Genomic DNA, 15,808 nt, shown 5'->3' with positions numbered 1-15,808 from the left:
TGACTTTTCATTCAATTTTGAATCACGCAGTATCCTTCAACCTCACGCAATTTAATCCGAAGTGGAATGAGCTGCTTTCAACTTTCTTATTAATCCATGAGCAATGAGTAAACTGAAAAGCTGAAAAGTGTAAAGGGAGGTTCGGTTATAGAGTGCAATGGACAAGCTGGAGAGAGTAGAATGAAGGAGTAAGACTTTCAAGGTAAGAAATATTTAAGAGTGCTTTTACTTACTAAGCAAAAAGAAATGAGTAAAGTTGACAATGCAACAGTTTGAATGTTCGACGTTAAAAATAGAATTGCCTGCTTTAGGCATCCTGATTGATAGGCTTCATCAGCTGATACATCATGTGGACACTAATTTTATGGAAATTAACAAAAATAATTATTTTTTTTTTTTTACAGTGCATAGATCAGAATGGTATCGTAAGATCGCAGTTAAACATCTACATAAAGTATACCTTAGTTAAAGATATGGAACAACAGCTTTGGGGTATTGACACGTTAAATTGTTCCCAATCATCGTAAGATTTTAATCCACAGCATCTCAACTGAAAAGATCTAATTTTTTTAAACTATGCCCTCTACCTTAATACGTTAAACAAATTCATACATATCTATGAGTACTGTCCCAAGCTTCTCGGGCCCAGTCTGCAGATCGATAATTCTCTATGGTTGTAATCATGTTACCGTAAAGTTTTCTTACAATTTGTTTAAATAAATAATAGCTGATGACGGCACATACAAAAATGACGATTAGCAACAGCGACAGATAATATACGTACTACGATTGATAAAAATCTTATTATAATCCTTTTTTTCTACTATATATATGTACATGTATGTATAGTAAATTTATCAAAATCCTAAGCCTTCTATGCTTACAAAAACTAAAACCTTCCTTTTCCTCCTCGAAAGCCCTATTATGCCAATCAAACCTAACGATGCACCGGCTGATCCTAGGAGCATCAAAATTGTAACGAACAAGCGTTGTGCGAGAAGCCTGGACATTAATATTCTATCTGATAACATCCATATCGACGTGATAAAAGCTGCTGTACCTGCAAACTTCAACACCAAGCTTTAATATCAGAATTTATTTTAAACAAACTAATATATAAAAGCAACACTCACGAATATAACGCCATTGATTACGTAAAACGAACATTTCAAACACTTTCTTGGGAAGCAATCGGAAGAGCAACTCAAACAACCGATGTTAAAATAATGAGACTCTGCTGAGTCCGTACTGTCATCCGTAATTGTAAAATTTTCATCAAAAGTCTCAGTTTCTGTTTCTATGTCACGATCATTTTCGTAGCGACGACGATGCATCGTTTTATTGAAATTCTTTCTATTAAAAGGTGCATTTACATTTTTACTTAAAACTCTTTAAAAAACATTCATAAATAACCACTTTCTCATAAGAATCATAAGTACTACGAATACTACACGTGTCTATATTTTGACGTTTTTGTGTGAGTACTCTTTTTATTTTTTTCATTCTTCTCTTGTTTGTAACACGTCCATCACACTTCATATTTACACATACATATATATTGTATATTAATTAACATTTGAATATTATAGAATAATTCGTTTGAGAGGCATAAAGAGGAGTTTCCTCGTGGGATATTAATCTGATGTTAATTGTAATATTGCATTAGTTCAAAATGCAAAAATAAATTATAATTAGTCGATACAGCAATTATGTATACATACAAGAATTCTCTGATTAATTATTTCGTCTACAATAAAAAAGCGAAAGTATAAATCTTCTTAAAATATTGCTAGTCTTCTACAGAGAGATTTTCCATTTTATAACATGAGAATCTCTTTTTCATTTTGTATAACATGATGCACAACAGGATTTTTGATAATACGGGTAAGTACAAAGGCGAGCTTGTATAACTAAATGGCAATTGGATATGGTGTCCTTGCAGTGAGAGTTTCCTTCTGGTCCTGATGAATGGATTAAAAGAAGAATAAATATATCATTGCTGCACTCATGAATATCAATAACAAGTCCATACAATAAATTCACGCAGTTTACCATTGAAAATTTCAGGATCGTTCTGAATCATTGCTGGTCCTTGATTATCGTGTTTACAGGGAAATTCGTTACAGTATCTCCGTGACTCTGGACGATCATTAGCTTGGCAGTGAACTTCATGATTCTCAGGCAATCGTCCTTCAGAATTCAAACACTTGACTTCTCGCTTCTGTACACCTTTACCGCACGTGCGTGAGCACTATAACAACCATAGTTTACTAAATATAAAAATATCTAGAAGAAAAAACAAATTTCTTAAAATAAACAAAAATTAGAACCTCTGTCCAATCAGACATAAACCAGTGAGAGGTGCAAGTTGGTCCTGTACAGTTTCTCCTCGTATCAGGCTTGTTGGCAGGACAATTCATGTCAAGTACAACACGCAGACTACCATGAAGAGTAGTTACACATACAACTTCTCTAATCTGTTCTCCTGTACCACATGCTGGTGAACACTGTTTCAACCAAGGGACCAATGATTAATAATTATATTTAATGATTTATGTCATTTTATAACTAAGTTCATTTAAGGTACATAAAAACAACTTTCACCAACGTTTTGAATGCATTTTTGGTAATTGTGTGATTGTTAAGTAGTGTATCATCAACAAGACTCATTTTGCCAATGTTGGTAGCAATAATATTCTTTAACAAATGTTGATCGTGTCGTCTGTAGGCACCATAACATACCTCGCTCCATGGACCTAAGAACCATTGGCCACTACATGTTCTATTGCTAGAACAAGATCTGGTAGTTTCAGGACGAGAAGCATTGTCGCAGAACTCTTTATCTGGACTTTGTTCGCAAAATACTTGTCGAGCTTGCATGCCTACCCCACACTCGGCTGAACACTACATTAAAATAATTTTATCACGTTTAATGTTTTCCCCTGAATAACAGTATTTTGATTTATTTAACACGTTGATGACAATAAATAATTTGACGTGACTTCTCTCTAGGATATACGACTATATTTGCAGAAAATATTGTTCTAAGTGATCATATGATGTCAGAAACATTTAAAAAAAATTCCTAACATGCTAGACACACAGTTCCTCATGTACAAAATTTTACCTATTACAGTTTGCAAATTTTTTTATTGTTCATTCTTTAATTAATAAATTTTTTATTTTGTTCGTATTAATATTTAACTTCTTACAATCTCCTCAACGTGTTAAAACTGTTAAAATTTATATTTTTGTATATAATAAATTATTACCTTGTCGGACCATTCGGTGTAAAGCCACTGAGCTTTTTGAAGATTCGACGTTATCGAAGTATAATTGGCTAGCACTGCTTCATCAGTGCAAGAACCCAAATCGCACGATTCTTTCGAAGGGGGCTTGATCATTGTGTCGCAAGAATTTTCTAACGAAGAACAAGTTACGACTCTCGATTTTATACCCGTACCACAGGTTGTAGAGCACTGTTTGAAATGTCATGATATTCTTACTTAAGTAGGATTATTCAAATTTAAAGCTGCGCGTATAAATAATATGTATACCTGCGACCAATTGCCCACGCTCCATTGACGAGATAATTGTTGTTCCGATATTATCACATCATTACAAAGCGTCGAGCTGCAAACTTCTGTGGCAACAGGCTTTTCTTCCAAGCAAGCACCTTCGGAGACCCTCATTGTTAATGTTGATCTTATTTCTTGAACACACTCCACTTCCCTCGTACGTATTCCAGAGTCACAAGTCACCGAACACTCGCTCCAATCTCCAGTTCTCCATCTGATAAAATTTACATTTTTAAATTTTAATAAATTTAATAATATTAAGCATTCACAAACTTCATTCATTCTACTGTGTCTAAGGACAGAAAATATGTCCATTCTTTTCTTTTTTTAATCTAATTAATGTTATCTTACATTGGTGGACATGGTTTTGTATTGCACCAGAGTCTTCCTTCCCTTGGAGCTTCCATAGAATGGCACCTTTTGTCCGGTACGTGAGCTTGAGTGTGCTCTCGAACACAAATGTACTTCATCCTTTGAATTCCTTAAAAACAGTTTTCAACACTCTTAATTTGAAAAGAAGGTTGATTCTATCTTTGCCAGGGCTTATGTCCCATTCATTCATATGAAATAAATTACCTCCACCACAAGATTTACTACATTCTGTATAACCATTTGATTTCCAAGCAAATTTTCTTTTCTTCGATCTTCTCAGTAAATGTGGCAGTGATGTTGCTTCATTGATAAAAGTGCTATTCGAGCTATAAGAATCAAACATTATCAAGGCTACCATTGATTCGTGGCACAGCATAACTATATATAAATAATTCTTCTTACGTTTTGGACGGTTCAATATTTTTAGATGTTATGTAATAACGATAAACTATTCCAGGATTTGGTTCTTGATACAGTACCTTTTAAAATAACAATGATTAATGACAGTAGTAATTCATGCAATACCTATTATTGACGAGGAAACGCTGTATAGCCCCGTATGCTTATAAATTTGCTATTTTTGCATCTCACATTACTTACCATGACGTCTATTGGCTCAAGCAAAGGACCAATCGCAGAGAAACTTTCCAAATTTTGAGAGTTTTGTCGAAAATATAAGAAGGTTGTCCCAACTGCTTTATACTCTCCAGACCAATTGATGTTGTAATTGCCATTCAGTAAATAAGTACCATTTTGTAGCCTGATAGCTGTCAATAAAAAAAAATTTAGTACAAACTGATATAGGCAAATGAAATCATTTTATAATATCTTTGGTTTCTTTAGCTTAATTACTACATAATATTATCGTACGTCTGGAATTCATACATTATAAAGGGACTTTATAAACAAGTTTTATTAGTCCATGTGTAAAAGCTTATGTTTCTATTACTCACGTATCCGTTGAAAAGTAAATGGCACGCTTATTATACCAGCGATGCATGAATATCGCGATATCTAACGTGTCATGAAGATAAACTGTATCGACCGATAAATAGTGTACTAAACTGATGGCTTTATTGGTAAGGAAAGATCGTGAATGTGATTAACTGATTTTCATAAAATTTTGTATACAAGCAGTTGAAACTCGAGTCAAAAGATAAGTGTTGTTTAGCACCGAATGAAATAAATTTTCTGAATGGAAACAATTGGAAAATGAATAAAAATTATTTTATAATATTAATTCACACACATAATGTTTATTGGATAACTTTTCGTAATTCGTTGATAAAATCGATGTTATCATAATCATAACAATTAACCTGATTATGAATATTGCTTCAATAACTACACTTTAATTAAAATTACGAACGAATATAACTATCTGGGTTAACAATAATTGATCAGCCATAATGCATAGAATATATATTTATTCTCATCTTTATATAGAAATTTACATACTTATATTGCACTAAGAAAATATTTCCACAGCTTTAAATCTAGTTAAACATCCATACCTCAGTATCTAAAACTATTATGAGTGAAACTATAAAAGATCGAAACATTTGCAATTCGATTGATACTTTCTCAATCTTTAACAAGATTAGAAAACCATTTTATGTTCGTATTAATGAATATAAAATTGAGTATATTTGTTAAATAATTATGTTTTTTTATATCATTACTGTTGCTATTTGAATCTAAAAATAGAGTGAAAATAACTACATCTGCGTTAATGTTCCCACATGATTCCAGCTTATAACTGAAATAGCGAAACTGTTGTGGACTTTCTAAGCGGATATAAGCAGCCAGATTGCGATACGCATGATCAACTTCTTATTGTTGATAGTCGGCGCTAATTACTGACTGATTTATTTAAACGCCATTGCTGCTCATTGCTGCTCTGCATAATTACCACTGGTTTAATAAGGCGTAAAAGAGATCAATTGCTAATTTGCTAGGTGGTAGTCTTGAAAAATCCAATCAAGTTAAAATATAACTCAAATATCATTAGTAAAACTGTCTGATATATTGGTAGTCTGGATTTAAAAACTGATATTACAAACTATTAATTATCTTACTTTAGTTTCACTTGAAATTTGACATATCATTTTATATACGCATGATTTCTTTGCAAGGATAAACAGATCTCAGTGAAAATATACGTAGATTAGTTAGAGAAAAAAGCAGAGGATACAAGGATTGATTTTTAATATCGGGGCTATTCGGAAAACTATGATCTCATAATCGTTGTGTTCGTGTTGGTGCCAATTACAATTATATTTCACGGTACTCAACGAAATATATGGACCATTAAAAGTCGGCAAGAGTAAAAGCTTCAATACAATTAATTCAAACATATATATGCAGATAGTAAACCATGCCTCCTACTTCGGTTTTATCTTAAGAAGTCACTTCAATTAATGCAGATGGTTCTTTACCGTTTTCAGAATTACGAAGCACTTACTATTTTGCAAGATTACCGAAGCACTTAAACAAGAGGAAACTATAAAAATAATAGCTTTAACTTTTTCGTTAATTTTTCACTTTAATAGTCATTTTAATATAGCATTGACTTTTAAATTTTAATGCAACACTTTCCTTAAGTTCATGAAGCTATAATAGAGCATTAAAATTTTTTATTGAACTAGTGATAATAATGCAGAGTTATGTAGCTCTTTAATGTCTCTACACATGGATGATTAAATTAAAATTCGGTTAAATTTAAAGGAAATAACTTTGTTTCACTAGTCCGACTATAAATCTGTAGAATACGTACGTGGAGAGAGTTTATACTTTAATATATCTTACCTAGATAATTTTGGGTGTGTCGTAGTTCCGTCACGTTCAAGGCAGACGCGCCTGCAGGAACACTTGCAACCAAATTGTAACCTGGCTTTAATGTTGGTTCAGTAAAAATTCCATCTATCAAATGGCTATGACACACCCATACAGTAATCTATAATGAAAATTTTCATTCAAGCACATTATATCAAATGTAAAAATATTTCTTTCAAAAGATTTATTAATATTCTTCATCATGTACGTCCAATTTTGGAAAGGACTGTAAATTATACTATGATACTGTAGTGGATTTTTCGTTGCTACTGTTATGCAACAATTAGCAGTATACTGATAAAGATCAGTGGCTTTTCACAAACGGATGGGAAAGGCTGATAATTTGAATGTAAATTATAAAAAAAAATATTTTGTATGGTTTCCAACAAATAAAAGGAATAAAATAATGATAAAACATTGAAGTTGGTCAAAGAGCATTGTTTTCATTGTTTTCATCGCACAAATCTGTAAGAATCAACCGTGCGTTAAATTGGTGTTAGCAAGAGACAACACGTTAGATAGCATGTAATAAAATCTGTCATTACAGCTTTCAATCGCAACATTAATTTTCTCGATTATGAATTGCAGTTGGCAAACGCTAGCAGAGAATTTAGACCGCAGCTTTCATTCGTCTCATTTCTGTACCAGCTACTGTGAATAGATAGGATATTACGTCTATGTGCAAAAATTAATTCAATAGCCTTCCATCAGATTATCATCTTCTCCAACTCGTATTCATTGCTTTGACAAACTTGCAAAGTTTCCTGCATCTTATTTCTAAAACCACCAAAATCTTGAATACATTTGCATACATACATACATCATTGAATTCTTTCTGATATTTTACAAAAAATGTAAGTCTGTAAGTTTCACCTAACCAGACTGAATACCGAGATCGTTAAATCTCGAAAACGAATTTCATACACACTGGAAAATCCAGTAGTTTAAATTTTACTCGTTTACCATCAAAGGAAAATTGCAAATAAAAAAAAGACTTTCCCAAAATACGAGTCGTTTCTTTAAAAAAAATTATTAAATAATATACCGAATGCCCCAAGCAAAGAGTCAACGTCCTCGTATAAAATTACACTTTGCATATTTTCTCTTATCTTTCAATTATCTCCAAATAAACAATTAAATATTTATCACTATACTTTTCTCTCTTATTTCCACTCTTCTTAAAAATTATCAGACTTTCAAGAGGCGAGTTTTATTTACATTTACGTTACAAGGAATAGTACAGAACAAATCGAGTAGGCTCTTTAAGAGGTTCAAAACTGTAAGAGGCGTTTTCGCAACAAGCTGCTACGCATCTGACCAAGTACAAAGTTACTGCGCTTTGGGCAGTTTAAGTGCACCGGAAATTGAGATCGCATTGAAAATGCGGACAGATAGGAGACAGGAGGCACGCGCGCTCTCTCTGTTAGAGCTAATGGTGGGTGCGCGTCTAGTTAGAATCCCGGACGAACGACGCACGAGATGGCACGATGCGCTCTTAGAGCGCTAGTACGCGCTATACAGACTGGTACAGACTACACACGGTAAACCAGCAGAAGTTTACAAAACAGGAGGCTAGCCAGAAATAGTTATCCGTGCGTCGCGCGTGCTGTCCGAGCGTATCGGCCTTTTTCCCGCACTCATCTCATATTTATGAGCCAGCTTTGCACAGATTACTATTATAACCAACTAAGCGGCTCTCAATTCTTCGCGTTACCGCACGCTCCTACAGTAAATAAAGCACACAAGCCTATTTCATTAAATCACACAAATCACTCGCTAACTCTGATCAACCAAACAGATATTGCACCCGTTTGCGAAAGCCAATCAAATATCTAATCAAACGCTGATTCTAATTATACAATATCGAAACGAATAATTAGAGTCTAAAGCACGTTGCTGCTATTGCATAATATAGTGAGTATAGCTATCTGTATGTGTATATATGTATATACGTTGAAATCACCCAGCTAAACCATAGAATATAATTTAAAGCCTCATTACTTTTATCTATATGTATATAAGACATGGTAATTAATTCTATCGTTTGGAAAGGGATCGTTTTAGCAAGTACACTTTATCAGAAATAATTGCGAACTGTGACTTTCTAAACGTAACGAATCGCGTTTATGAAGGTATCATACTACGAATATATTGTTTTTCATTATTCAATTATTACGCCTACTTTGGTAATTATATCGACAGTAAGTTGTAAGTGATCTGTAAAAACATTAAATTGATTGGACATTTTTTTAAAAATGCTAATGAAGAAAAAAATTGTCCATTGAGAGGGAAAGTTAAATTTTGCATACGTTGCTTTTTTTTATTTATCAGCGTTTGATTGGTGGGAGATTTGTGTCAACTCAAGTTATGCAGGGGGTTGCTTGATACGGATTATTTGAATATAGTATGAGTGCATTCATAAATCGATTTGTATAGCGAACAAAGAACGTGTCATTAAGGACAGATTTGCGTATATGCAATATCTCAAATACATTACATATGTTTATAATGTATTTTTATTATCTTACGATTACAACTCTTTGCAATTAAATTAACAATAATAGTACTTGTCATATGCAATTTCCGTTTTTAAACGTTTCCATTCAAGCATTGCTTGAATAATATCGAATAATTTGTCAACGAGAACCGATGAAATATTAATACGAGCGTCGAAGGTCAGGTATTCAAAAGTCCACTCGAGTACCACTATTATAGCACTCGTGTTATTTAAGCAAGCTGCTTATATTAAAATAAGTAACATCAGGAATAAGGCTGAATACTGATTAACGAATTAGTGGGTCAACCTGTTTATAAATAGTTGAAAAATTATTATAATCAGAAAGGAGCTGCATAATATACTCATGTTACAAAATAAAGAAATTATAACAAAATGATAGATTTCCACGAGAAGCAACATTACTGCAGCGGGGAATCATGTATTTTCGCCAAGAATCTCGACATCCTTCAATCATTCATAGTAGACTCGTAGCTGCTAGTAGCTAACAAAAATATTATTAACTACAGCTTATGACGGTACAAGAATATCTTTACTGCCGTTCCTATATTTACTAACCACATATTATATTCTGATGTATGGACAACAAACTTTTTCATTATCAAGTTCAACTATGAAAATAAATTATTTAACTTAGCAGACCTTGGATTCCCTGTAAAAAACATATTTTACTTGATTAAAGAAGGATCGATTCGAAATAAGATTTACAGTTTCCTAACGTCGTAATAGCCTGAGCAAACGAGTTTCAAAAAAATAAGGTTAGAAGGAGCTTTGTTTAATCCCAGTAGATTTAATGTGACGTCTCTAGAGCAAAAGTAGTGGGTGCTACTAATTTTTTGTTTGATACTATACCACTCGATCTAATAATACTACACCAAGCATTACTGGTAACATTTAACCAAAGGAATGTGTGATCTACGCAATATGGAATTTCCTGGAGAGATTCTTCAGACCTAAAGTGAACTCTCTGCATACGCGAAACAGGCTGGAAGTTTTTGCCAAGACATTTATTACATAAACATTGTTCTTTGGCAATATGCCTGGCTTTTCATTCTATAGAAATCAGTTATGAAAACTATATGTAAATACTGTTTAACATTCTACTTTTAGTAAGTTATTCGTTTAGCCTCGTATCTCAATCATGATTATTACCATAGGTATTGCAGTATTTTAAAAAGTGAAATTTTTCATATCACTTCAAAGGCAGTACGGTTTGATCTTTGTTTATTTTTTTTATTTAAAAATTTACATAAATTAATAAAAATGGTTAAATATTAGAAATATGATAATATTGTAATAATCGTCTCTAAGAAAATAAATTATATTACAGTTTTTCTTACACACGTGCAATACTTACAGTAACACTTGAAGGCAGTAAAATGTATTAAAAATATTTTTAAATTCTTATCTGGGTAAAACCCTGTATTTATCATTAATTGTTGAAATATTAGCGTCAAAAGTCTTCACACTTCAACTTGGCCAAATTGACACCAGCATTTAAAAAGTTGGAAACGATCAAATAATTTGTGTAAAATTAGAGAGAGAAAAGGTAAGATTTGAAGTAAAATACGTAATTAGTAATCGCGCGCGCGTGTTTCACTTTGTTTGATATTTTAGTTTATTATTTACACACAGCGAGGCCTCCTAATAATTTGCTAGCTTTGAACATTTCAACGCCGTTTTTGAAATAGTTTTTGAATTACTATATGCTCGTGTCATTATGCGATACTACTGAGAGGTCACACTGTGTATCTGGATTTAAAAAATATATTTCGATCCAAAGTTATTTTATATGCAACGATTTGATGAATGTTATACACGTACACGTAAATAGGCATTACCGAGCAACAGCAACATAGCAATTATGTTGATATTGGGTACACATCATTAAGTCGTTAATGACACATGAGTAATATTGATATGCCGGTTTTATCACTACAGTAAGATATTATAATGATTTTATTATAAAGTACTAACATAAATCTTAATTATGCTTTCTTACGTTTTTACGTTTTAGAAACTAGCTTCCATATATAAACGAATACTACGCATAATAAATACTATTAAATTTATGTGACACGAACGTGAAAAAATTTACATTACAACATTTAATTCTTCCCTACCTTGGGATGCCACTATAAACATTTTTATTCCATTAACTCGTTAGAAAGACGGAACTATTAATCAGTATAAAATAAAATTTTATCATTACTAATTTGTACATAAGGTTTGAAAAATTATATTTGCTATAGTCACAAATTGCTTAGTTTAACTCCAAATATATAATCCATATAACAAACTTTGGAAATTAATTAAAAAATTACTTTGTCACAATGACTTTTATTAGTATCAAAACAAATATTTCCGAATACATTTATTATTAACATTTATTGATAAACAATATACTTATTATGTGTATTAAAAATAATTTTCCTATTTGAAATGATGTTGCAATTAAGAAAATTAATGAATATATGCATAACTGGTATGTATATAGCCTACGTGTAGGTATGCGGATTGAAGATAACGATTAAAGCACACAACAATCGTACTTGTAGATTGTAAGAATTCTATAGAATAATTACTATTATTTATATTCGTATGGGTATACACATACAAATCTTGTACTATTCATGTACTTCAAATATTACGATAATTCATTGTTGTAAATGTGCAATATCGATGATGGGTAATAATTTTAGTTTTTTATGGTTATGCAGCGTTCATTAAGAAAACCAATAACACTCCAAACTGTCATTATACCTTGATTTATTTATTTTTACTATTACGTACTGTATTTTTCTACAAATTTACAATTATATAACATATGTAATGTATTTATGTTTAAATTTGTTCATCTACACTCATTACTATATCGTGTAGATAATAGTTAAATATTTGACATGTAACTGATTATATGAGTAAGTTTATTTAAATTAATTAATTAACATATTAAGATGTTTTACTCTGATTTTTTTGTAGCTTTTTTAAAGTCACACGGTGTTTTTATCAGTTTTTATCGCCCTATATTTGACTTACTACTATCAGTGTTAAATATCTTGCTAAATTTATATTATGCATGAAAGCGTTTTAAACTCAGTATGAAGCAAGATAAGGGTTATGTAAAAAGATTATTAAAAACTGTGGTTGAAATATAAAAGCGTAAGACTTACCAGGAGTGCAAGTAGCACGGTGCGTTGAATGCTTTGAAACATTTTGATAAATATCTCCTTGTAGATTTAATGGTTACACATGATTAGCAAACTTTGTCCTTCGACTTTTCGAGTATTATCCTTCATACGTTTTGTACAGGGCATTGCAGCAACAGGTTTGTTATACGTAATTCACACAAACACGTGGAAACGTGCAAAACAATTTTTCCAAATATTATTTTCATAATTCAATTCATTTAATAGTCAAAGTAGTTTTGCACTTAATTCTAATATACGCTGTAACAGGATTTCACGCATCGAGGCTATAGTAATTGGATTAAATTGAATATCGTCGTTAGTATAAAGTAAGATTAAATAGAACATCGTGTCGTAAGGGAAGTAAGAAGAACTGGATATAAATTTGCAGTATCGTCATAAACACAGATCAGAATAAACTACGACTATGACATATTTGTACCTAGACGAGTGAAACATGCCGAATATTTAGAAACTAAACACGTTTTATGAACTACAGATTTCAATCATTGTTACTTGTCTGTGAAGTTAGAATCAAGAATGAAAATTTACGATGGCTGCTTAATATTTAATGTCTTTGCAGCACGAGTCGCTGGATTGGTTCACTATTTTTAAAACACGTCCCCATTTCTTTCTAGTTTTTTTCTTTTTTTTTTTAAGAAATTTCTTATGCACCTCGTATCACTGATGGATCAAAATGGAAGATAAAAATACGACTCAATAGAAAATTTGGATAAAACAGCAACCTTCATTCTGAGATTTATTGGTGCAAAATGTTTTGCCACATATATTTTTTATCTCTCTAAGAAATAATTATTCAGATAAAAAGCACAGAGCTCCTGTATGCCATGAATTTTGATGTACGAAAATATTCTTAGATAGTCAACAGGGCTGTTCAAAGGTTAATGAATGAGATAGAAAATAGAACACATCAAAGAGAATGATTTTAGGCAGAAGTAAATTTTTTTCGGTTGATTAAGCGCTTTCAAGATTGCATTAATTTTCTGGCTAGTATATAAATTAACCAAATAAATGCGCATCACAGATGATACTTTGTAATTTATTATGACACGATGAATAATTAGCGTACATCGTATTAAATTAAAATTGAGAATAAATCTTGTATTCTCCTATTGACAATTTTAAGTAATCATATTTTTAAAGGTTATAACATAAACAAGATTTCCTGCATATTCATAGAAATTGATTTTATGGATTGCACTAATTAGATAAAAGCGCCACTGTTTCATTATCTCTTCCCCAGATAGGTTTTCTTAAATTTATGCTTCAATGAAAAGTTTAAAACGATGCTGCAAATCTCTAAATGTAAAAGTTATACATTTTTGAAAATTGTTAGACACTCGAAAAATTTTGATTTTCACTATTGTTTCACTATTACATTTCATTTAGATCGAAAGGAAAATCGAGAGATGAACAATGTAGAGTGCTAGTCTCATCGTGTTTCACCGAAGTCTCGTTTTAAACTGACAGTTTGCTCTGGTGAATCGCTGACTTTATACACGCGCGACAGACTGCAATCCCAAACTATGCATATAGGTTATACATACTATACATATACACACCTCTTCTCCACTACTTACTTGTCTACCTACCTATTCATTTACAATGACCTTTTCTGCTTTTCGTCTCTTGTCTTGCAATAAACTACCAAATATTAAGTATTTTTTGCCTAAAATATCTCTATAAATCCAAATATTTTTCAGAAAAGAAATCATAATATTTTGCAAACAGCAATGCTTTCGGTAACGTGATAAATTAAAAAACACTTAAGAGACAAAAATTGTGATCGTAATTTTAAAATCACTTCATAGATTGTAAAACAAATAGATTATAATAAAACCAGTGTGAACAGGCCAATAAATTTATTGACTATTGAGGAAATATTCCTTAGGGAAAAAAAGAAAATAGAAAGGCTTATGGATTGATTAATCGTGAGAATGATATTGAATTGATAAGATGAATAAACATGTAGCTATTGGAGTCCATTATAGCTGCCACCTGACTGAATTAGTCGGCTTCTCCATAGAGGATGATACAAGATGCTCCAGAATGAATTATCGAGAACCGCTCAGTCAGAGATAAAATTAGTCTGGTTGATATCGGTAAATTACTGCATTCCTACAAGACATCCGGCGTGCATCCTTCTCGATATATCGTCATCGTTCATCGGCCCCTGCTCTATATGCATTGCTTCAGTATTATAAATATACCACCTTCAGGGGATGATAGAAAATAGTAGATTTTTCGAAACATCTGTAGGATTTCAACAGAAATGAATGAGCTAATTACTGAAATCTAAACGTAACAGACAGAATCAATAAAGTGAGTGTCATATCATGCTAATTTATTCATTTGTTTACATACGTATTTTAATGTTCATAACGATACATAATTTTCTAAATTTCGAATTTTTCTTGATTAAATTTTCAAATCTAAAGTATGCACTCACAACAAATTATAGTTTTAAAAAGTAAGAAAAAAATGAACTAATTAATTGAGCATTGTTAATAATAAATGTTTATGAACACAATTAAGTTGTTAATATATAAGTAAATTTTTCTTCATTGATTGTAAAAAAAATTAGCATGTAACAATTTTATTAACTAGCAACATCAATAACAAGCTAATCAGTTTCTCTTCGGTCAAATGATCGATCGATTTCTATAATGAAGAATATCACTGTGGGCTAATTAATATTAATCATTCTATATGTATGTTATATTAAGTCATCGACTTTGATTTTACGGTATAATTCATTATGACCATTAATGCTCAGGTTGCTTCACAATTATAGCGCTTTTGACATTGATTGATTAGTATGTGTAGTAGAGAACTTTATACACACGGTTTTGTTAGATTAAATCTTATCATATTACAACTTTTATTCATTCGAACTAACGGAGTACAAAATTGTTAACTTATACATATATCCTGTAGTGATAAGCATTCCCTCGTTGTTTAACTACATCCGAGCAATAATATAATATTATTTTATAATTATTTTCTTGTACCAATAATATTTAGAATCACATAATAGCAGTAGTTATACTGATGTTTAAATAAATTAAAATTAATTAGTATCGACTATGTTTTCTTACCAATCTATATACTTTCTAGCGAAATAACTGCCCTACTATGTAACTTGAGTCCTTTCTTTTCGTAATAGATTTATGTATTTATGTAAAAGATGACGCAAAAATCGTGAAGGCGTTTAACACCACTGTAATTTAATTTCTTGGAAGAATTCATAAGAACAATCAGATATCGCTGAATTCAATATGGTTACTAAATACATAGAT

At 31.6% G+C, this 15,808-nt stretch overlaps 2 protein-coding genes across 5 annotated transcripts; both read right to left on the bottom strand.

The window, feature by feature from the left end:
• Positions 1–4: 4 nt before the first annotated feature.
• On the bottom strand, positions 5–1,400 carry LOC136779227 (tetraspanin-1-like). Its single transcript, XM_066736702.1, has 6 exons — positions 1,134–1,400; positions 885–1,067; positions 613–783; positions 461–550; positions 234–356; positions 5–120 (listed from the first exon to the last, which is right to left on the bottom strand). Exons 1-6 carry the CDS (start codon positions 1,332–1,334, stop codon positions 52–54), a joined length of 837 nt encoding a protein of 278 aa, XP_066592799.1. The 5' UTR covers positions 1,335–1,400; the 3' UTR covers positions 5–51.
• Positions 1,401–1,534: 134 nt separating this feature from the next.
• On the bottom strand, positions 1,535–13,965 carry LOC136779226 (ADAMTS-like protein 4). 4 transcript variants are annotated; one of them, XM_066736697.1, is made up of 13 exons: positions 13,828–13,965; positions 12,474–12,775; positions 6,759–6,906; positions 4,551–4,717; positions 4,353–4,429; positions 4,155–4,276; positions 3,930–4,059; positions 3,558–3,792; positions 3,273–3,479; positions 2,743–2,904; positions 2,331–2,507; positions 2,053–2,251; positions 1,535–1,961 (listed from the first exon to the last, which is right to left on the bottom strand). In XM_066736697.1, the coding sequence occupies exons 2-13, from the start codon at positions 12,513–12,515 to the stop codon at positions 1,840–1,842; spliced, it is 1,788 nt and encodes a 595-aa protein (XP_066592794.1). In that variant the 5' UTR covers positions 12,516–12,775; positions 13,828–13,965; the 3' UTR covers positions 1,535–1,839. The 4 variants fall into 4 exon arrangements, with proteins under 4 accessions (XP_066592794.1, XP_066592795.1, XP_066592796.1 ...); XM_066736698.1 differs by having other exon boundaries at positions 13,888–13,965; XM_066736699.1 differs by having other exon boundaries at positions 12,474–12,749; positions 13,828–13,958.
• Positions 13,966–15,808: the final 1,843 nt, after the last annotated feature.

The sequence above is a fragment of the Prorops nasuta genome, unplaced genomic scaffold (assembly GCF_024137725.1).
Source record: "Prorops nasuta isolate Cenicafe-Biocafe unplaced genomic scaffold, Cenicafe_Pnas_1.2 PNAS00015, whole genome shotgun sequence".
Classification (NCBI taxonomy): Eukaryota; Metazoa; Arthropoda; class Insecta; order Hymenoptera; family Bethylidae; genus Prorops; species Prorops nasuta.
Note: the sequence above shows the minus strand (reverse complement) of the source record. Positions and strands in the feature narration are given on the sequence as shown.